The sequence below is a fragment of the Sinocyclocheilus grahami genome, unplaced genomic scaffold, assembly GCF_001515645.1.
Source record: "Sinocyclocheilus grahami isolate Dianchi unplaced genomic scaffold, SAMN03320097.WGS_v1.1 scaffold156.1, whole genome shotgun sequence".
Classification (NCBI taxonomy): domain Eukaryota; kingdom Metazoa; phylum Chordata; class Actinopteri; order Cypriniformes; family Cyprinidae; genus Sinocyclocheilus; species Sinocyclocheilus grahami.
The window spans coordinates 372,189-394,246 of NW_015505335.1; the positions used below are offsets into that span (position 1 = coordinate 372,189).

A 22,058-nucleotide genomic window follows, 5' to 3' on the forward strand; every position below is an offset into this window, starting at 1 on the left:
TTTTTTTTTCTTGAAGGAGGGTTATAATTTTTCTGATATATATACAGTTAATATGTCAATATATAGTTGTTTACATATAATATATAAATGTGCAATGTTCTTATGTTTTTTGCATATATATATATATATATATATATATATATATTAGGGATATGCCGGTATCAAATTTTCATGTTGCGATTAATTGCTAATGCTTTTATTACGGTATACGGTATTATCACGGTATTGAAATTACGTTAAAAAAGTGTATAATACATATATAATAATATATAATACAGTATAACAGGTTTAATAACTTTTTCTTATAACAAAAATAACTGAACATTTAAATGCAATAAAAAGCAATACAGAAAAATGTATAAAGTTAAAAGTTTTACACAGATTAAAGTGCAAAAGAACTATAAAGACCAATAGGTATCACTTTACAATAAGACCTCATTAGTTAACCTTAGTTAATGCATTAACATTCGCAATGATGAAAATGATGAAAAATTCTTCTGAACATTCATTAATCTTAGGTATTCCAATATTTAATAACAGGATGTGAAAATCGAGAGTTGCAGCTGTGTTATTTAATGAGCTAACATGAACGAAGACTTGTATTTTTTAAACAAAGATTAATAACTTCAGTAGCAAATGTAGCTATTGCTCGTTGTGAATGTTAATGAATTAACTAAGGTTAACTAATGAGGTCTTATTGTAAAGTGATACCTATTGGTCTTTATAGTTCTTTTGCACTTTAATCTGTGTAAAACTTTTAACTTTATACATTTTTCTGTATTGCTTTATTGCATTTAAATGTTCAGTTATTTTTGTTATAAGAAAAAGTTATTAAACCTGTTATACTGAATTATATATTATTATATATGTATTATACACTTTTTTAACTTAATTTCAATATCGTGATAATACCGTATACCGTAATTAGCCATATACTGTATATATGGTTATTTGTATGTATGTATGTACCAAGAGTTCCTGTAAAACCACAACAAATTCCTTGCATTTGCGCACACTTAAGTGGTGAATAAAGCTCATTCTGATTCTGATTCTAATAAGAAAGCACCCCTACAACAACTTCTGAAAGTGAACGGTATGTGTTTTACTCAAGCATTACATAAAAATGTCATTTTAACATTAGTGTAATAATTTTAACATGAGTTTAGGAACTGAATAATAAAAAGGAAAAATAAAACACTGCTTAGTATTTACACTTTGATTTCAATATACACTGATTCTTATTTAAGCTACAAAAGTTATTTAGGTAAGAGCAGTGAGTGATTTTCTCTTTGTCTTTTGTTCATGGCCCCAAATATTGCAAGCTGTAGCGATATGCATATTGCGATATGTACATTTGCGATATTTCGATAATTTCTATATATTGCACAGCCCTAGTGTGTGTGTAAATTATCATGTTATTATTGAGTCTGATAGATCATTATTGGCCAATATTACTATATTATTAATGATCGGCATCTGTATGTTGTTAATTATCTGAATTGGCTGATACTTCCAGCTAAATAAAATCATATAGAAGGACTTTTCTTCCAACTCAGTCAGTGTTAAACCTCTTTAAAAATTAAACATCTACAGATTATGCCTTTTTATTATGCTTTAGTATGAACATTAAAAAAGCACAAAAGGGTATTTATTTATAATAGTAGTTATTGCTTGCTTGGTGTTCACACCGTTTTGAAAGATAATGCAAATAGTGTCCTCCATTAATCATTCATCAAAGGATTTGTGCTTTCACAGTGTATGTGGGAAATACCTTTCACAATGCCCCGGGTTCTGATCCTCTCCAGTTTTCCTTTTCAGTGGATACTTGTCCTTCCACTGTGTCTTATGGTATGTTTCGTTCATATTAACACCTTTTGCTAGAAATGATATTCTGAGATTTGCTCTAAATGACTGTACACTATCATTTACACTACCTTTTACTTGCACTCCAATTTGGTAAACTTCCAATGATATTATGGAATAATTAATCATGTTTGTTTCATGTTCCTCACAGTTTGCAGTTATGGCAGAGGAGAGAAGAGATTGCAGGGAGCAGGAATACAAGGATACGTTTGGAAACTGTATTCCCTGCCGGCAGTGTGATGCTGGACAAGAGCTATCCAAGGTTTGCCAGTTCTGCATAAGGCTACTTATTTTTTCTTTTAGCCTAATTTGAAACATTGGTCCACGTATAAAACTTGTATTTTTAATTTCTTAAATCAAGAAATAATATCCGAAGCACTCTGTTCCTTTGAATTGGTTCCCTTTGAGCTTAAACGGTTAGTTCACCCAAAACTGAAAAGTCTGTCATTAATTACCCAACCCCTAAGACCTTCGTTCATCTTCGGAACACAATTTAAGATATTTTTGATGAAATCTGTGGGCTCTCTGACCCTCCTGTAGACAGCAAGGTAACTACCACTTTCAAGGTCCAGAAAAGTACCAAGATGATCGACAAAGTAGTCCGTGTGACATCAGTGGTTCAACTGTAAAGTTACGAAGCTACGAGAATACTTTTTTGAGCAAAGAAAACAAAAATAACGACTTTATTTGCGCCGCCACACGTTCGCGTCATGATACTGTCGTGAACGCGCGTCCACAAGTGACACAGTAGAAATGAAAATGTGGAATAAAGTAGTTATTTTAGTTTTCTTTGCGCAAAAACGTATTCTCGTAGCTTCGTAACTTTACAGTTGAACCACTGATGTCACACGGACTACTTTGTCGATCATCTTGGTACTTTTCTGACCCTCCCATAGACAGCAAGGTAACTACCACGATCAATGTGGTAGTTACCTTGCTGTCTATGGGAGGGTCAGAGAGCCCTCAGATTTCATCAAAAATATCTTAAATTGTGTTCCGAAGATGAACGAAGGTCTTACGGGTTTGGAACAACACAAGGGTGAGTAATTAATGACAGACTTTTCATTTTCGGGTGAACTAACCATTTAATTCTGGAATTCTTTCCGTTCAAGCACCTACCACAGTCAGATTAATATGCAGATATATTTAGACCCTTATACTCAGAGTTGTTTTTAAAAAAGACCACGTATGCGATTAAATCTGGGACCGAGAGACGCGTTCCCATCAGTTTCACAGAGTTCATGAAAGACTTCCAGACCAAACTGGCCAAAAGCAAAGAGTTCACCAATAAAGAGGGGATGCCAATGTTTTGAATAGCTTGTCCCGACCGATTATTTATTGCTTCCTCCTTTTCATAAAGAGAGAGGGTAAACCGCTGTTCTCCTTTGTAGAGCACTGGCCACGCTTTAATCAGTTACACCCACACTTCTGCTCACAATCTTCTATTTTTCCTTCAAGCCTTTTAATGTCATTGCCACCCATGAGAATTTCAAGGCCTTGTAAACACGGCATGTTAAGAAATTAAGTGGTTTTGTATTACAAACCTAGTCTAAACGGAGGTCTGGGGTATTTCTGGAGTGTGGAAATCATTACACAGTTTATGCCTGGGTAAATGCAGGTACATCAGGCTGCTGGATGTGTACAAATGTAGTGCACATGCTACTTTTAACCACACGACTTTCATGTCGGTACACATGAACACACACTTATTGCTTATACTCTTCAATGCTTCAGATGTTTTCGGCCAATTGATGCTTTGGGGCCTGAGGAGGTAGTGAATGATTGCCTACTTTTTCCATTAAAGCACTAGTGGTTTACCCTATTCTTTGTACCCAAGGACAATATCATGTGGTGTTTGAGTTACTTCAGTTTCGATGTTAAAATACTTTCTCTTATCCCAGTTTAATATGCAGATACTAGTAGGAGTAGGTTTATTTTGTGGAGCTATCAAAACATTGGTTTGTTTGTTTGAACATCCCGACCTGCCCAGCAACAGCATCAGTGGCTCAACCAATGGCGTAGGTTTGGGGGCGGGCTATCTGTTTGTTGTGACCAATGGCAGATGGGAGGAGTGCTGGGGAAACCTGTTTAAAAAGAGTCATTATCTTTACTATAGAAATTACACTTAACCTTAGAATAGCTGTAATAACGACAGCAACACCTTAATATTTTTGTTGTTTTAGTGTCTGACACTTCAGAAGCTCTTCCAGATGATTTGTTTTGTAAGAGCAGAAGAAAAGTTCACATGACGCCCTTTTGCTTGTTTCTCAGAGATCTACGACTAGTCAAACAGCTTGTAAAACCCCACCTACACACTGTTTTTCACCTAAAAGGGCGATAACAGCTAAGCTAAAGTTGTGTTGATAAGGCATTTTGTAATTGTTAAAGTGATAGTTCACACAAAAATGAAATCATTTACACAGCCTCATGTCATTCAAAACTGAAAAGGAGAATTTAGCATGCAGATGCGTCTAGTAGGCTGTTAACCACTGCAACTGGATCATCGAATCTCGGGTACTGAATCAGTTTGATTTGAGAACGAATCAGTCAGGTGGTTTTGTCAACTCAAACAATGATCCGAAGCTTCAATACATAGCAAATTGACACCTCAGTGGGATCTTGAGGTTGATCACAGATATTTAGTTAACAGTGTTTTAGTGATGTTTTATGCATCGCCCGCCCTCCCTTGGTGACGTGGTAACACAAGCTCCAATATATGTTTTACATTTTATTATATACATTTTGATGCAGTGTGCTTCACATTTGAGACAGAAGCACAGAAGTTTTACAACTGTGCTGCCCATCGCTCTTGAAAAGATCTGACTCAAAAGATTTCTTCACAAATCGGACAAAGTTGGACAGATAGGAGGAGTTTGGAACAACATGAGGGTGAATAAATGATGACTTTCATTGCTTTTCAACTATTGCTTTAAAGCAGTGGTCTCAAACTCAATTCCTGGAGGGCCACAGTTCTGCAGAGTTTAACTCCAACCAGCTCCAAATCACACCTGCTTAGAAGTTTCTAGTGATCCTGAAGACCTGGATTAGCTGGTTCAGGTGTGTTTGATTAGGGTTGGAACTAAACTGTGCAGAGCTGTGGCCCTCCAGGAATTGAGTTTGAGACCAGTGCTTTAAAGGATACTGGAAATAAATCAGGGCTTTTGATAAATTATCTTCTCAACCCGTCAACAAATTCATTCTTATGCAGATGTGCAGTTTCTTCAAAACAGACCTCATAAACATTCACTCACATTCCTGACTGCTAAGCATCATGGAGGATTGCATCTCAACTTTTTGAGCGGCTAAATGAAACCCATCTTAGCACCTTATGCAGATGTGCAGTTTCTTCAAAACAGACCTCATAAACATTCACTCACATTGCATCTCAACTTTTTGAGCGGCTAAATGAAACCCATCTTAGCAACAGTTTTTTTTGGCTTATTTTAGCCTTTTTAATATATTCACTTTCAATTCATTTAGTAAAGAAAAAATAAAGACTAAATAAAGAATTTTTTTTTTTTTGTATAGACACACTAAAGTCTTTTTTAGGATCATTGATATTTTGTATTGTTACATTACTTTTATGACAATTAAGTACATATAAAGGTTATATATGGATCAAATAAAGTTTGCACATTGCTGTAATGAAGTGATTTTTTTTAATACTATAATATACCCAAGCTGAATTTATTTTAGCAAAATATAATTTTCTTCTTTTGATTTTGGGGTGACAGGTTTCATGAGATTTACCCTTAAAGCTTACCTGTTGGGTGAAGTAAGAAGTTCACCCTTTGCTTTGATAGGAAGTACTGATGAGCAATACTTCAGGATAATTTAGTAGAATAGAGTGTTTTTGGGGTTTGAATATAATGACTTCAAAACACTTGTGTGTCTGAACTTGCTTTACTCCATGCAACTTTCCCCTCTATCACACATCCATCCTGCTGTTTTGCTTGGCATTCTCACTCAAATCTGATCTGGAGATAGTGGAAAAATGGTACTTGCAGGTACTGGTTTGGTGAGTCCTCTTAGGCAAGATTGTTCCTGGATGATTCTGGAATGTGAAAACAGGCAGTAGTTTGGCCTGATCACTGTCTTATTGTAACTGTTTGGGCATTATAGTGTGTATTGACCTCTTGACCTCTTGACTTTTTTAAAAACAACAGCAGGAAGCAGCCAGGAAATGATGTAGGAAACAGGATTAGAAAATGTTGCAAGTTGGATTCAAACTCAGATTGCCCTCATGAGCACAACAGATCAATTTACGCATGTGTGCTAACTGTTCTAACATGGCTCTGCCAAAACAAATCTATTTATTATAGATTATATATTATATCTATAATAAATCTATTTAATATAGATTATATAGGAGCAGTTCTACCTGTTTGGCTGACCAATGGGAGACAGGAGTTGTGTTGGGGAGGGAACCATTAGTTTGTGTTGTGACTCCCTTTGACAGTTTTTGATGAAATGATAACAGGAGAGGACAGGAAATGATGGGGGAAGCACTATTAGGAAATGTTGTGAGCCAGATTTGAACCATTATGTGAACCTAAGCCACAGCTCTGACACATCGACACATTCTGAGCAATATAATTGAGAGCCTGAATCCTCATTGTCTTTTTTCTTACATCCAGCTAGGATTATGAAATGTTGCGAGCTAGATTCAAACTCCTTTTGCCCTTATGAGTACCACAGATTATGGTGATAACTACTAAGCCAAAGCTCTGACATGTAGACACATTCTGAGCCATATTCGCGAGCCTGAATACTCATTTACTTTTATCTGATGTCCAGCTAGGATTGTGAAATGTTGCAAGCCAGATTCGAACTGCCACTGCTCTTATGGGCATCACAGCTCATAGTAATAACTACTAAGCAATGGCTGTGACACAAAGACACATTCTGCTTTTGATATTTCTTTATTGAAATGATAACAGAGAGCGGATAGGAAATTATGGAGAAAACAGGAATAGGACATGTTGTGAGCCATATTCAAACTCCAATTGCCCTTTTGAGCACACAGCTCACAGCAATAACTGCTAAGCCATGTATCTGACACATATACACTTTTTGCTTTTTGAATTTTTTTAAAATAAAAATGATAACAGGGAAAGGACAGAAAATGTTGGAAGAAACAGGATTAGGAAATGTTGCGAGCAAGACTCGAACTCTAACTGTTTTTTTTTTGAGTGCCACAGCTTTCAGAAATAACTACTAAACCACGCCTTTGACACATACACACATTCTGAGTCTATTCAGAAGCCTGAATCCTTTTGGCTTTTATCTGATGTCCAGTTAGGATTATGAAATGTTGCGAGACAGATTCAAACCCCTGTTGCCCTTATGAGCACCGCGGCTCACAGTGAACAACCACAGCTTTGACACTTAGAAACATTCTGCTTTTGACATTTTTTCTTGAAATAATAACACCGAGAGAGGACGGAAAAAGTTGGAGGAAACGGGATTAGGAAATGTTGCGAGCCAGATTCAAACTCCCGTTGCTGTTATGAGCACCGCAGCTCACAGTGATAACAACTAAGCCACGGCCCTGACACGTAGACACATTCTGTTATGACATTTTTTGCTGAAATGATAATACAGAGAGAGAACGGAAAATGTTGGGGGAAACAGAATTAGGAAATGTTGCGAGTCAGATTCAAACTCTTATTGCCAATATTAGCACCACAGCTCGCAGTGAAATCTACTAAGCCACAGCTCTGACACGTAGACTCATTCTGAGCTGTATTTGGGAGCCTGAATAGCTTTTATCTCAGGTTTAGCGGTCTGTTTGAACTTCTAAACACTGGAAGATCCCAGCAGCACACTCCAACAGACAAACCACAGGGGGTTACAGAGCTCCTTAGATTTCTCTGTCCCCCTTCGCTCTCTTGTTGATTATCTCTCCGGGAATGGCATCATGCCTTCAAACAGAGTGACCATACCTCTTTTATTCACCGCCCCCCCACCCGATCCTTCATGCCCTGCTGGAGAGGAAGGTCTTATATGGGCTGTGGCCAGGCAACAACAGCTGTCTTTCTGTTCAGGCACCCTATATGCAGTCTTTGGAGGGCCTGTGTTGAGAGAGCCAAATCGGTCTTCTCTAACAGTGGCAGAACCCCGTCTGATCCCCGGGCCAGGCTTTGTGGAGAGCTCTTGTCATTGGCTCTCTCATGCAGGCCAGTAATCCATGTGTGCCCAAGCTGGGAAACTGGATCGAGGTGTAGAAAGAAGGCCCCTGTTTGAAGCCGATCTCCACGTTAACGATATATGAGCCTCTTCTCTAATCCAGCTCAGTGTGGTGGAAATGCAGGCTGGTAAGGCTGACCTGATTTGGGAAGGGGCAGCTGGGAAAAAAACAATAGTGCAGGGTGATATCAAACCACAAAGGTCCTCTCACTTTGCTCCGCATGACGCTCCTCTGCTGGAATGTGACTGGTGGGAACGGGATTGTTTGAGGAGATGTGTTTGTTTAATGGATCACGGTTACAGATTGTGCTGTTTATAAATCTGAAGATGCAGATTTCTAAGATGTCAAGAAGTCTTTTTTTTCCTTTAAAAAAAGTTAAAGAGTTTTTGTGTTTAGTGTCTTATGCTAACCAAGGCTGCATGTATATGTTCAAAAATAAAGAAAACATTTTTGTATTAATATTATTATTACAATTTAAAATAACTTTTTTTTTTATTGTAATATATTTTAGAATGTCATTTAGATTCGGTGCTCAAGAAACATTTCTTATCAATGTTGAAAACAGTTGTGCTGCTTAGTATTTTTGTGGAAACCACGATACTGTACCATTCTAAAGTTTGGAGTAAGTAAAAAAAAAAAAAGTAATACTTTGATTCCACAAGGACACATTAAATTATCCAAAAGTCACAGTAAAGATATTTATAATGCTACAAAAGATTTAAATTACAAATAAATGCTGTTTTTTTTTTTTACTTAATAGTCACGAAAAAATCCTGAAAAAATGTTTAATGGTTTCCACAAAAATATTAAGCAGCAAAAACTGAATAACTGATTATAACTGAGCATGTCAATGAAAATTCAGCTCTGCCATCACTGGAATAAATTACATTTTAAAATATATATTCAAATTGAGACTTTTAAAAAAAAATTGCAACAATATTTTACAATATTACCATTTACAGTATTGTTATTATTAATATTATTATTATTATAAATAATAAATAATTGTATTATTATATAAAAAAAAAATTATATTTTATTTTTTATGTTATTATACTATTAATTATATTATTTTACAATATGAAATATTTTCCGGCCTTTGACTGGTTGTTTATATTAAAATAGAAAATGGTTATTTTAAATTGTATAAATATGTCACAAAATCATTACTTTATTATTTTATTTTAACAAATAAAAATAAACGTGTAAAATAAATGTGCATTTTTAAAGCAATACTTATATTGAATAAATATTCTATCCTCTATGTTGTTCCAAATCTGTATGACTTTGATTTGATATTGATATGATTTTTGACATTTCCTAGTCTTCTGATGCCATACAATAGCTTTGTGTGAGAAACGGACTCTAAGTCATTCACCAGAAATCTTGCTGCACGCTCTTAAAAATAAAGGTGCTTCACGATGCCATATAAGAACCTTTTTGTCTAAATGGTTCCATAAAGAACCTTTAATATCTGTTTCACAAAAGGTTCTTTGTGGTGAAAGAAGGTTCTTCAGATTATAAAAAGGTAAGAAAGACATGATTCTTTAAAGAGCCTTTGACTGAATGGAAAAATGGTTCTTCTATGGCATCGCTTGAAGAACCTTTTGAAGCACCTTTATTTTTAAGAGTGCACCCTGCATGTCAGAACTCATTTGTGCAGATATTCTGCATGGGTTCTCATAATGAAGTTTGTAAATGATGACAGAATTAGCATTTTTGCATGAACATGTATCGAGAGAACACAAGATCTTTTTAGTCAGAACTAGACTGAAAACAGAAAACTGTGTTTTGAATTAGTGTCACATTGCTGGTGGGTTTCATTAATAAATGCCTTGATTGATCTTGATTGATGAATTCTGTTGCATGGTTCCATAAGGCATTATTTGAATTCCACGAAGCTTTGCTTAACTTATGGTTTGAGAAATCGGACTCAGTGAAAGGTGAATATATGCCCGCGAGATTCCCAATAATTATATCAATGTGGAAAGGATTAAAAACAAACAAGCGTATTCCAGATTGATTACTGTCAGTAGAGTTTTGAAAAGACTCTGGTATTGTTTATTGAAGTGGGTGGACCAGGAGGGGGGGGGGGGAAGCTGTTCTGAGTAATGCTAATTAAGCGGCACTTTAGATTTCAGCTTAGATCCTGGAGCCTGGAAAAAACGTTTGCTTACGTTTCACTTCTTAATGTCAAACTCAATGTGGCAAAACGTCAAAGTCCAATATGCTGTACAGAAACACGGCCAGCAAATGTTGTTCGTCACAGTTCGAGGAAAGACCATTCTGAACCCATTAGAACATCTTCCCAGATGAATTCTCTGTCTCACTTGTGTGCATGATACTAGTGTTTTGTTGCTATTACTAAGCTAAAGGCAACAGTATTCTGTTCTATTGTTAAAATCCTCACTCAGTCATCTGAAATGGCGAGCATGCTCATGTAGATGCTTTCCCTGTGGTCTCTTTGTAACGTTTTGCTTAAACTCTGCATGTGTACGGCACAATTTGCCTCATATTATTACACAAACTGCACTGTTTTAGATCTTTTATTGAAATGAAATAGGCCTGTACTTAGTGAACAATGCAAAGGGTGTTGTCTCGTATTATTCAAGAGCGCGGAGAATTCCTCTCGACCCCACAGCTAGACATTGAGAAACCTCTCCTCAGGTTTCTTTCATGATCTGGACTTGTGTACATACACAGATCGCTTTTCTGGGTGAATCTCACAAAACCTGTCAAGAACATGTCTGGGTTGTATTTCACAGTAAATCTTTTATTTTAAGGGCTTTCTCTTTCTGCATTACGCTTACCAAAACCTCTCAATATCAATTTCTCTCACACACACTTGAGCCGAAGAGAGGCCTGACAAAACCTCTGCAATAAACTCCCAATAAACCAACAATGGGCGTCCCCGTGGGCCTTTCTGATTCAAATGCGGAGCCCTTCGGGGGCCTGGAGCAGAAGGCTGTTCATTGATCCCGTGAGAGTCAGGGAGATTATTGCCTGTGTAAGATAGACTCTCTCAAAAGAAGCTTGGCCTTTGTTCAGCGGGGGGATCTCTCTCACACACACACACACACACACTGTGATCATTATTTCATCTCGCCCTCTTGTTAGTCCACATTGGTGCTTTTCTTTAGCGAGGCTCTCCCTCGCCCTTCCCTTCCTCGGCAGTGAGATATCTTCCGTTAATCCTCGCAGGAATGTGGCTTTGGCTATGGGGAGGATGCCCAGTGTGTGCCCTGCAGAGCCAGTCGCTTCAAAGAGGACCGCAGCCTGCAGAAATGCAAGCCCTGTCTGGACTGTTCCCTCCTCAACCGCTTCCAGAAGGGGAACTGCTCCACGACCAGCAACGCCGTATGCGGAGCCTGCCTGCCCGGGTGAGTCAGCCATAGGAACGCAATTATATAGAATAAAGTACGATGGGCGTTTTCCCAGACCACATGCTTAAGTCCGTGTATATTACACTCTTAAGAATAAAGGTTCGAAAGGGAGTTTTCACAGTGATGCTGAAGAAGAACCATTTGAGGTTTCTCAAAGAAACTTTCAGTGAGCAGTTCTTACCATTTTTAAAATAATAATCTACATTCTTAAAAATAAGGGTTATTTTTGGCATGAGTGGTTCCATGAAGAACCTTCAGCATCCATGCAATCTTTCCATTCCAGAAAAGATTCTTTATAGTGTTAAAAGGTTCTTTAGATTATTAAAATGTTCTTTACGCCAAGAAAAATATGGTTCTTTTGGGAACTATAACTGAAAGGTTCTTTAGAGTACCAAAAATGGTTCTTCTATGGCATCGCTGTGAAAACCTTTATTTTTAATAGTGTAAATAACGTTTTCTACTATAAAGACCCTTTTGTTGAATGGAAAGATTCCATGGATGTTAATAAAGCAATAAGCCCCAAGAAGCCGTGGCTTACAGTGAATTTATAACAGCTAAGGAGCTGTTATAATCTATAACACCCCCTTAGCTGTTAGAAATTCACTGTAAACCACGGCTTCACAGGGCTTATTGCTTTTATAAAACGGTTATTCCATATACGTAGTAAGGTTTCACAAAGTAAAACAGAGCAAATAATGTGTAATGATATTAACAAAAACAGTATTCTTCCACCAAACAATATAGTCCCTCAGAAACAGTTGTGGTTGCAATAAAGTGGTTACACCAGCTTCGAACGTGACTCAACCAATCAGAATCAAGGTCCGGAACTATCCGTTTTATAAAGGTTCTCCATCAATGGCAAAAAAATAACTTTTATTGACTCAGTTCTTCTCAAGAAAGCTTTTTAAACCCGATTGACATGAGTTATACGCCGCAAGTGAAGCCGAAGATTTCTCAGTTTAAAGTCCAGGTCAGGGAAATAAACTCAAGGCCCAGACATGCCCTCGAAGCTAAAACATGTCAGGTTTGTGAAGACCTGCTTTTCGCTATCACCGCAAGAGATACTAGTTTCCCCACAGAAGCATCCTGCTCTCACCAGATAGTTTTTTTAATAACTTTTGATTAGCTATAATGAAGTGCTTTGGCACAGTACGACATGCTGAAGGCAACTCTTCACATTACCTTCAAAGTTCATCTGCATCATTTTAGAAAAATGTGTTCTTCAGGCTGTTACTGTAACTAATGCTGGAATATTTCTCGTATTGTAAAGCATAGTTTTCCCCGATTCTTAATTAGTGCTGTGAAAAAATGATTGTCACTGATCCATATGTACATTTTCAAAGAGATTTGCTGCTATCAGAGAAATTCAGTTGAACGGCAAGATGAAATGCATATGTACGTAATCCAACAAATACAAAATATCACAGACAAGAATCTGTCATTTATAAACACCCCGAGGTTCTATTGTAAAGTGGATTGCTGTAGACTTTAAATTGTGTTTGACTTCTAAAGCCACTTTTTGTCTATCCAGTTGTTTAACCTGCTGCAACAATAATGGGATGTCTTCTTTGACTTATGTTCAGTTGGTGGCTTTTCTCAGCAAATATTGTTCAAAAGTTTGGGGTCAGTAAAATATGTCTCTTATGCTCACCAAGGCTGCATTTATTTGATCAGAATTGCATTAAAAACAATAATATTGTGAAATATTATTACAGTTTAAAATAAATGATTTCTGTTTTTAAAATGCAATTTATTCCTGTGATGAGAAGTTGCATTTTCAGCATCATTACTCCAGTCTTCGATGTCACATGATCCTTCTGATTCGCATTATTATCAGTGTTGAAAACAGCTGTGCTGCTTTATATTTTTGTGGAAGCTGTGATACATTTCTGTTAGGATTCACTGATGAATAGAAAGTTCAAAAGAACAACATTTATCTGAAATAGAATCTTTTGTAACATTATAAGTAAGGAATAATTGACTCCAGGCCGTTGAATTATCAACGTCATTTTAAACGTCATTTTAAAGCTGGTAATGGAGGCGTGAGCCGTTGAAAGCATTCTAATGCAGTTATTAATGAAGTTATTAGAAAGAGAGCGAGAGAGACAGAGACACACAGAGAAAGAGAAAGAAAGAGAGAGTGAGAGAGCTTGTGTGAACTAGGCTAGCTCTGTGCGTCCCTCAACAGTGTTCTGCAGCAGCGTCTCTAAACAGCACTGTTATTACCTTTCTAGTGTGAAATGTCATGTGTAGTCTTTAAGTTGCTACACTATATAGGCTAACTGATAAAATCGTCAGGGCAGCGCTGACAACACCTTCTTGTGCAAACTGCGTGACCGTAGTGTGCTTATGCGAGCACGTGTGATTGCAGTAATTCATGTGTGCTGTATAGGTACTGTATGCTAATTTCCATTATTACAGTTAACTATGCGAAGTGATATGGAACTGTAATGCGGTCAAGAGAGCTGCCTGGAACTACGTTCGCCGTGCGTTTCCCTAAAAATAATTGCACACCTCAGAACGTTCGTCAGCCAATCAGATTCAAGCATTCAACGGCCTCGTAGTATAAGTGTCTTTACTGTGACTTTAATTGAGATATTTAATGCATCTTTGCTGAATAAAAGCGCTGATTTCTTTAATAAACTGACCCTAAACTTTTGAATGGTCGAGTATGCAGTATTATTTAAATAATTAATTGTTATATGATGTAATTAGGGGTCATATGATGTGATTTCAAGTTTTCCTTTCTCTTTGGAGTGTTACAAGCTGTTCGTGAATAGATAAGATCCCTGAAGTTGCAAAGACTAAAGTCTCAAAACCAAAGAGATATTCTTTATCAAAGTTAAGACTCGTCCACGCCCTCCTAAAACGCTTCGTTTAAACACGCCCCCACATGTCTACATCACTGTGTGGGAAGATTTGAATAACACCGCCCAAATATTCACGCAAATAACTTTTATTCTCGCTGTAGTATTGTTGCTGCCACCATATCATGAAGGCGCTGTGTTTTGTTATGAAAGCGAAACTACTTGTTTGGCCTTCCAAAAGAGGACACAACTAGAAATCAGTGGTTAAGTTGTATTTACAACACTGTTCCAGAACTGTTCAACCCAAATATTCAGATGTGTGCAGCGCATTTTACGGAGGACGATGACTGTTTCCTGGGAGAGTAGCCTACAATGCCGGTGTTCTGACAAATAATGCTGACTCACAGCCTATAAGTACGTTTTCATATTTAAAGGATTTGCCTCTGATGATTCAAACATGAGTTTTGAGCAGTGTAGAGTAGTGCTTGTTGTTTGTCATTTCTCCGATCACAAATGCAGACATGGTTTTATGTTTACACGGCGCGATGCAACGCAACACGTAAAAACACAGTATAAGTCATTATAATCAGTAATTATGTCCCGACTGCATGCAACAAATGCCTCGTTTGTAAAGGGCTTTAATGTTTTTGTCTCGTCGCTCCGGCCAGGACACGGCATCACAGTATGGTAAGGGGCATAACATTTCCGTCACACGCTTGAGGTATTCGGCCAATCACAACACACTGGATAGCTGGCCAATCACAGCACACCTCGCTTTTCAGACCGATTAGCTTTGCAAAAATCGATGCGTTTCAGGAAGGTACAATAATGTACAGTATGTGGAAAATAATGTGTTTTTTGAACCTTAAACTGCATAAACACATTTCATTACACCAAATACTGTTCTTTTTTAGCAACGTCATATGACCCCTTTAATTTACATTTTGAATGTAAATGTTTGTCGTCCCCAAAATTAAATAATGCATTATCTATAATAATATTAATATGCATATAAAAATAAATTAAAATACATTTTATTCTTTCAGGTTTTACAGAAAGACGAAGTTGAGTGGATTCCAGGATATGGAGTGTATCCCATGTGGAGATCCGCCACCACCATATGAACCAAATTGTAAGCACATTTATTTATTACTGCTGAATGCAAACATATTAGAATCCTTGAGGAAAATGTCCAGTGGATTCATTTCCTTAGGAAAAATACATCGGCGTCAGATCACAGTGTTAGCTGATTTGGTAAACCTGGTAAACGTCATTTATAATGTCCTTAAAAGGTTTGTTTAGTGAAAACTCTCCCATCATTTACTCTCATGCATTGTTATTTTAGCATCATTGAGACACTATTATATTTTTTATATAACTGTATTAATCCTCCTTTAATGCCATAACATAAAAGAAAATATTTTGATGAATGTCCTAGCCACTTTTTTCCATACCATTAACAACCATTGACTTGTGCACTATATTTCATGTGTCGTAACTGAATGCAGCGTGCCAGTTTGAATACATGTGAATGCGAGCTATTGCGGAGGGCAAGATTATCAATGAATGATGACTTCGGATTTTTATGGTGTTTTTTGTCAATTTTTGGAGGTCTGTAGCCTCAGTTCTCTCTCACTTAGAATCAGAAACATACATAATAAAGTACATGATGACAGATATTTTTAGTGTAATCCTTTAAAAGGGGTCATCATACAAACAGTTGCATTAATAATAATCTGTGAGATGACGACCCACTCAGTCTTGGTGATTCATACAGCAGTGTTTTACAATCAAATAAATGGCTCTTTTTTACAAGTCAGAACACAGGCATAGGTAATAAACATCTCTCTGTGTAACTGTTCGAAACTGCATGGCTTTCTTCTGCAAACACACACTGCGTATGTTAAACACGTAGCGTTTCACAAAGCGGCACATTGTTCTCCAGCAGTCTGTGGCGCTAATTTGGCTCATTTTACCCACCATTGAGTGCCATTGTATGGAAGCTTGTGTCTTTGGCAGTTACGCAGGGAGAGGCATGGGGATCTTATACCTTCAGAATTAAGTGTGACTTCCAGAGGTTTAAGACGTTTGCAGCTGCTGCATGTGGAGATTTGCAGCGTGTTTGTAGAGCAGAGTTTGAGCCAGGTCTGACACTCCTGCACCAGATACATGGAAAGATCAGATCAGCTCGACCTCTGGGTGTGAAGAATTCAATCTCTGTGTAAACTCTGGCTTATTATGTAATCATTAGGCACTACTTTTTGGTTTAATTTAGTAGTCTTTAGAGGAGAGGACACCAGTATGTTCTTTAGCTATAAAGTGTCCTTTTTTTATTAATTTTTTTTAGCATTTTTAAAATGTCCATTTAAACTTTTGTTGTTGTTTTTGCAACCACAAAAAAGTTTAAATGTACATAAAAATGCAAAAAAAAAAAAAAATTTGACACTTTATAGCAACACAACAAATGGACACTTTTTACAACAACAAGTGATGATCTAAAAAAATAAAATATCTGACTGCCATAAATTATTAAAAATAAAATAAAATAAAAAAGGGAATTATATGAAATTTAAAATGATTGGTCTTGGTAACCACACTGGGTGTTTATTTTAATAACTGCCATAAAAAATAAAATAAGGAATTAAAACTTATAAATTAAAAATACATTTCATGGTTACTACATAGAGTAAGTCAAATAAATAAATAAGTAACTACTACATTACATTGAGTAGTTATTTTAATAGCTACCATACATTTATATATATATATATATATAATGATTTATCTGGTTTTCTTTTAATAATGGCCATAAATTATAGAATGAAATAAAATATAATAATACAGATTTTAAAATAAAATAAAATAAAAAGCTGTGGCTTCATACAGAAGATAAAAGGATTATTTTGGTTACTACATTAAATATTTATTTTAATAACTGCCATTAAATGATAAAATAATAATAATAATAATAATAATAACATTATACAATTGTGAGTTTACTATTGGGAATTATAGTGCATTTCAGCACGTAACATGTGTCTGAATGCCAAATAGTTGACATGTAATTGTTGCTTGTCATTTGTTTGCAAAGTTTAAAAAAGTTGCAGATATCAGAATGAGAAATTTTGCAGCCAAGTTTAAATAAATGTTCTTTTCGGACTGGGGAAGAAGGTTTTGAGATACAGTATATTTTCCTTTGTTTACGATGCACTAAGATCAGAATTGACTTCAGGACCAGAACTGGTGTAAGTACTCAAAGCTGCTCTGACCCATTGTGCGTGCAAACGGCTGAAAAGACTCCCGAACGTTCCTCTCCTCCGGCGTTATCTGACAGAGGGTGGTGAAAACTCAAAGACCTGATGGTTTTAATGGCCCCCACGTCGGCCCGGGGCGAACACGCAGCTGAGCGAGGAAGTCTGTCTTTAGAGAGGACCATAAATCCAGAAACACTCTGGTCTCCTTGGCCCATCCTGAGAGCGAAAGGAAGAAAACAGCATTTTATGGGTTCCTCTAGCTGCTTTAATGTGTTTCATCTGCTGCTGTCTTTTCTTGTTATGGGATAGCTCTAAATATTTGGCAAAGCCCCACACAGCTGTCCCATCTAAGCATCTGAACTGATGTGAAGCCAATTTATGAAGGGGGCACATGAGAGCCGGGCGGCTGCTGGGTTGGTAATGGGTGAGAGTAATATAAGTTGGCATTTTTACTTTTGCAAACACCTCTGTTTTAACTTGAACTAGGATTCGAGCCCAAAGCTACTGCATTTAGAAGCAGCCCAGCATGAAAAGGGATCGTTGCTGCATGTGTTGAACTTGGATGTATTTTTTCATTCATAATTGTGTTCATCTTCAGTCATGGGAAGATCTTTCATGTAGTGTATCTCTGTTACATATTGAAGAAAGCTTGAACCGCAAGAGTATGAAAGCAAACGAGTGGTTTGGTATTTGACCTGAAGGGGATTACATCACATTGGATCAGCCCATAGATCATAATTAGCGATTGCTTTCATCATGGAGTCTCATGACTTGTGGGTCACTGATGGACTTATTTGATTAGTCTGGGGTGCGGGTGATGAAACACTACATAAAAGACAATCCTCTGATTAAACAGTACACATGAAAACAGCTCTGATCTAAAACCTGCATTGAGTTATTGGTAAAACCTGTAAATAATTTTTAAAATAATAATAATAATGTAACATCTGACAGTTAGGCCGATTGTTACAACAACACAGGTTGGACTCACTGCTAACTGTTGCTCCATGGCTTTCGAATCTACAGAGCCCCTAAGGCAGGGTTCCTCAAATCTTGCCCTGGAGGGCCAATGTGCTCCACCCCTGTTCAAACTCACCTAGCTGTGATTTTCTAATAATCCTGAAGACAGTGATTAGCATGCTCAGGTGTGTTTGATTAGGGTTGGAGCTAAACTGCAGGAAATTGGATCTTGTGGGCCAGATTTGAGGATCCCGCCCTTAGGGGACATTGTGATGGAAAAAAATATGAAATTGGAGTAAAAATTATATTTCAGCTCTTTTCACGCAATTATTTTATTTTCTTCATGCAAAACATTTGCATTCTCTGACAAAACTATTGTGTTCCCTCATGAAACTTTCCATCACAAAAGTTTTGTGTGCTAACATTTTCCAAGAGAATGCAAAGCATTGAAATATAATGTTTTCTCCCATCTCAATTTTTTACTATAACCATGTCCCTATATAGGCTCCGTACAAAAACCCTAAACCTTAGTATTACATTTTGGCAAGCAAATGGTCCTGAATCATACCTCAAATCATGTGGATTGATGCGGAGTAGTGAGCTATAACTTTTCTAGGCAAATCATTTTTCCTGGCTGACAAGAAATTGGTAAAAAGATCTCATTGACTTTATCTCAAATCATACTTCGGTTTTGACGTGAACGCATAACTTATACATACAGCCAAACACATAGCACTTCAGCGTATACTACATTTGATCATGTGCATGAACACATGCGTCCAACATATGTGCGCTCAAAAGTTTTTCCAGAGTCTGCACTATTTCTCTTCAGAAGTTATGAGCGATCAAAATCATCTTCATACTCTTTTTAACTACAGTTGCGGGTATCTCACTTACACAGGCACTCTTCAAACAGACTATGCATGGTTAGAAAAACTGGACTGTGAGCATATAATATGCGCATGCTATGCTGATGACGAAATATGCATCATGGGCACAGTACACACATACGCTAACATACACATAAAAACTGAAGTATTATCTTTTATAAGCTTTGCCAGTAATGATTAAGATTAAATTCAGGGTTGGGACAGGATGGTTTCGTGATTTATCTGGGATTATCTGGGAACCTTGAATAAGAAATATAACTTTACAGCTGGCAACGGACAAAAGAGGATTAGTCCTGTCAAATCTACTGGAATATGTTTTACGTTGCGCAAACTCAGGGTTGCCAGGTTTTCACAACAAAACCCGCCCAATTGCTACTCAAAACTAGCCCAATCGCATTCCCGGGGGTAAAATACACGTTTTTGGCAGAGTTCCTCTGGTAAAATTTGCATTCCAGAGGCTAAATATCACGTTATTGGGGTCGCGGCAACAGTGTTAAAGTAGCCTAATTCTTCTGGAAAACCGCGGACTTGGCAACACCAGTTTCAATAAGGGAAAGAACTACAGTCACATGAAGCATTGTAATGTAGCGTCTGGACCAATCCAACACACTATATATTCTCTTTTTATATACGCCCCAGTCGGTGGTTTGGTCAGATGCAGATGAAAATGTGAGAGAACGCTTCAGGATACCAAAGCTTGTGCCAGGCCTTTCGGCCTCGACTTTCCATTCACCAAAGACTCTCTGACTCAAACTGGTTCTTTTCATCAACTAATTTCAGCAAGATCTGGGGCCTTAAGATCAGGAATCTCTTTCCGACAGCCGAGATTCGCAAGTATCAAACTTAGTCTTATTAATTTGATACATTAAGTATCAGTTACACCTTTTTACAAAGGTGTGTTTGAACTCAGAATCTGACGTATCCTTGAAGGCTTAGATCTGTTGAATATGCAAAAGTGTTCCCTAAAATTCATTCTTTATGCCTCTTTCTGTGCTGAGTTAAACTTTAACCCTTTCCTATACCAACTGTATGTGTGTGTGTGTGTATGTGTATGTTAGACCAGTTTATGTGTTTATGTAGTATGTTAGACTAGTTTAAGTGTTTATGTAGTTAATAAAACCTTACTTGTATCACACTTGACGTGTTCATTGTTTGCTCATAACCGGAGTCACTAATCATGCAGATTTACGTTACAAGCTTATAGAATTGTACAGTAAGAAAGTTATTTCCCTTAACCAGGAAATTAACGTTCTTAGAATTGACAAGACAGTTGACCCTGAGAGGTCAGCTAAATATCTACAGCGGATCTAAAATATGAATAGTTAATTATAACTACTTATGGTTAATTATTTATATTTCCGGTCGTTGAGCTAAATTCGCTACAGTAAATTACATAAATATATTTTAGTTTTTTGAGAGAGTAGAGACTCGTCATTCGCAGTCCATGAAAGTTGGAGGCCACTAAAGAGATATTTTGTTACGATTTACTTTCTAATTGGTGGAGAATCATGGGTAATGTAGTTTTATCACCAGGAATTTCACTATTGAACATGATTATTTGAAAAAAATATTGTGGACTGATTGCTTCAACAAAAGCATATACCATTAATTAACAACATCACAGTAGGCCTATAAGATATCATTAAAAATCAGTTTCCCTATGGAGTTTTTACTTTCAAAACCAGACTGTTACCAGACACATGAAGTAGTTGTATTGCACAGTGGTTCCTAGAGTGATCTAGGTAGTGAACTGATTAACTGTTACTATCTAAAGAACTGTTTATGTGAACGTACACGCTTTACAGCTCACCACACAGCCGTTTTTCCAGTCCTAAGTGACGGATACATTGATGTACACACCAGATAACATGATAACCCCAATTATCTCAATGGCTAAATAGTCGGTGTCAGAAGAACACTGACTGTAAATCCCCTTCTTCAGGCTAGATCAGTCACTTGATAGTCCCTCACTGTTCTCAGATGGCTGTTGTCTTCAGGGTAGGAAAGGCTCTCTAGACGGTGACATCAGAGTTCCTGTGGTGCCTTCAGACTGTGGCAGCTGTTTTCTCAGGCTGATTACACATTCCCCAACCCGACTTCAAACATATAGTAGTGACCGCCCTTGGCCTTGATCTGCCTCTTAATAATGGGCTCGCTAGACTGGCAAGTGAAGGCCTGATTGGCCCAGGGTGAAAGGGTGAAAAATTATCGGCAGGCTGGGAATGTGCCCTTCACCTTCAGGACATTTCTGCTATTTAAACCGTGTTTTCTTTGGAGCAGATTCCCAACCGCAGCGAGAGGAGATTTGTGACACACACACACACACACACTCACACTCACACTCACGCTCTCAAGCTGGGGTTTTTGGTTTTGGCAGGTTCAGTGGAAGATGAGACAGAGTGGGTCACATGGTGGAAAAATGGAAACTGTAGTAGAACGTAAAAGTAAAGACAGGATTTTATAACACTATTATACAATCCTATAGGAAAATTTTGAGGGATCTTTTGGTGAATTAAAGGGTTAGTTCACCCATAAATTACTCGCCCTCAAGTCATCCTAGGTGTATATGACTTTCTTCTTTCAGACGAATCCAGTCGGAGTTATATTAAAAATTGTCTTTGATCTTTCAAACTGTTTAATGCCACTCAGCGGGTGTTACATGCTTCAGTCCAAAATAAGTTAAATAAAATGCGCCCATCCATAAAAAAAAA

General features: G+C 37.2%; 1 protein-coding gene across 1 annotated transcript in view; it reads left to right on the forward strand.

Moving 5' to 3' along the window:
• LOC107592656 (tumor necrosis factor receptor superfamily member 19-like) overlaps positions 1 to 22,058 on the forward strand; it is a 33,680-nt gene that overhangs the window by 628 nt on the left and 10,994 nt on the right. Inside the window, exons 2-5 of the mRNA XM_016282192.1 lie at positions 1,756 to 1,848; positions 2,015 to 2,125; positions 11,255 to 11,433; positions 15,290 to 15,375. Coding sequence (XP_016137678.1) covers positions 1,759 to 1,848; positions 2,015 to 2,125; positions 11,255 to 11,433; positions 15,290 to 15,375 — 466 coding nt within the window. The 5' untranslated portion in view covers positions 1,756 to 1,758. The remainder of the gene's footprint in view (positions 1 to 1,755; positions 1,849 to 2,014; positions 2,126 to 11,254; positions 11,434 to 15,289; positions 15,376 to 22,058) is intronic.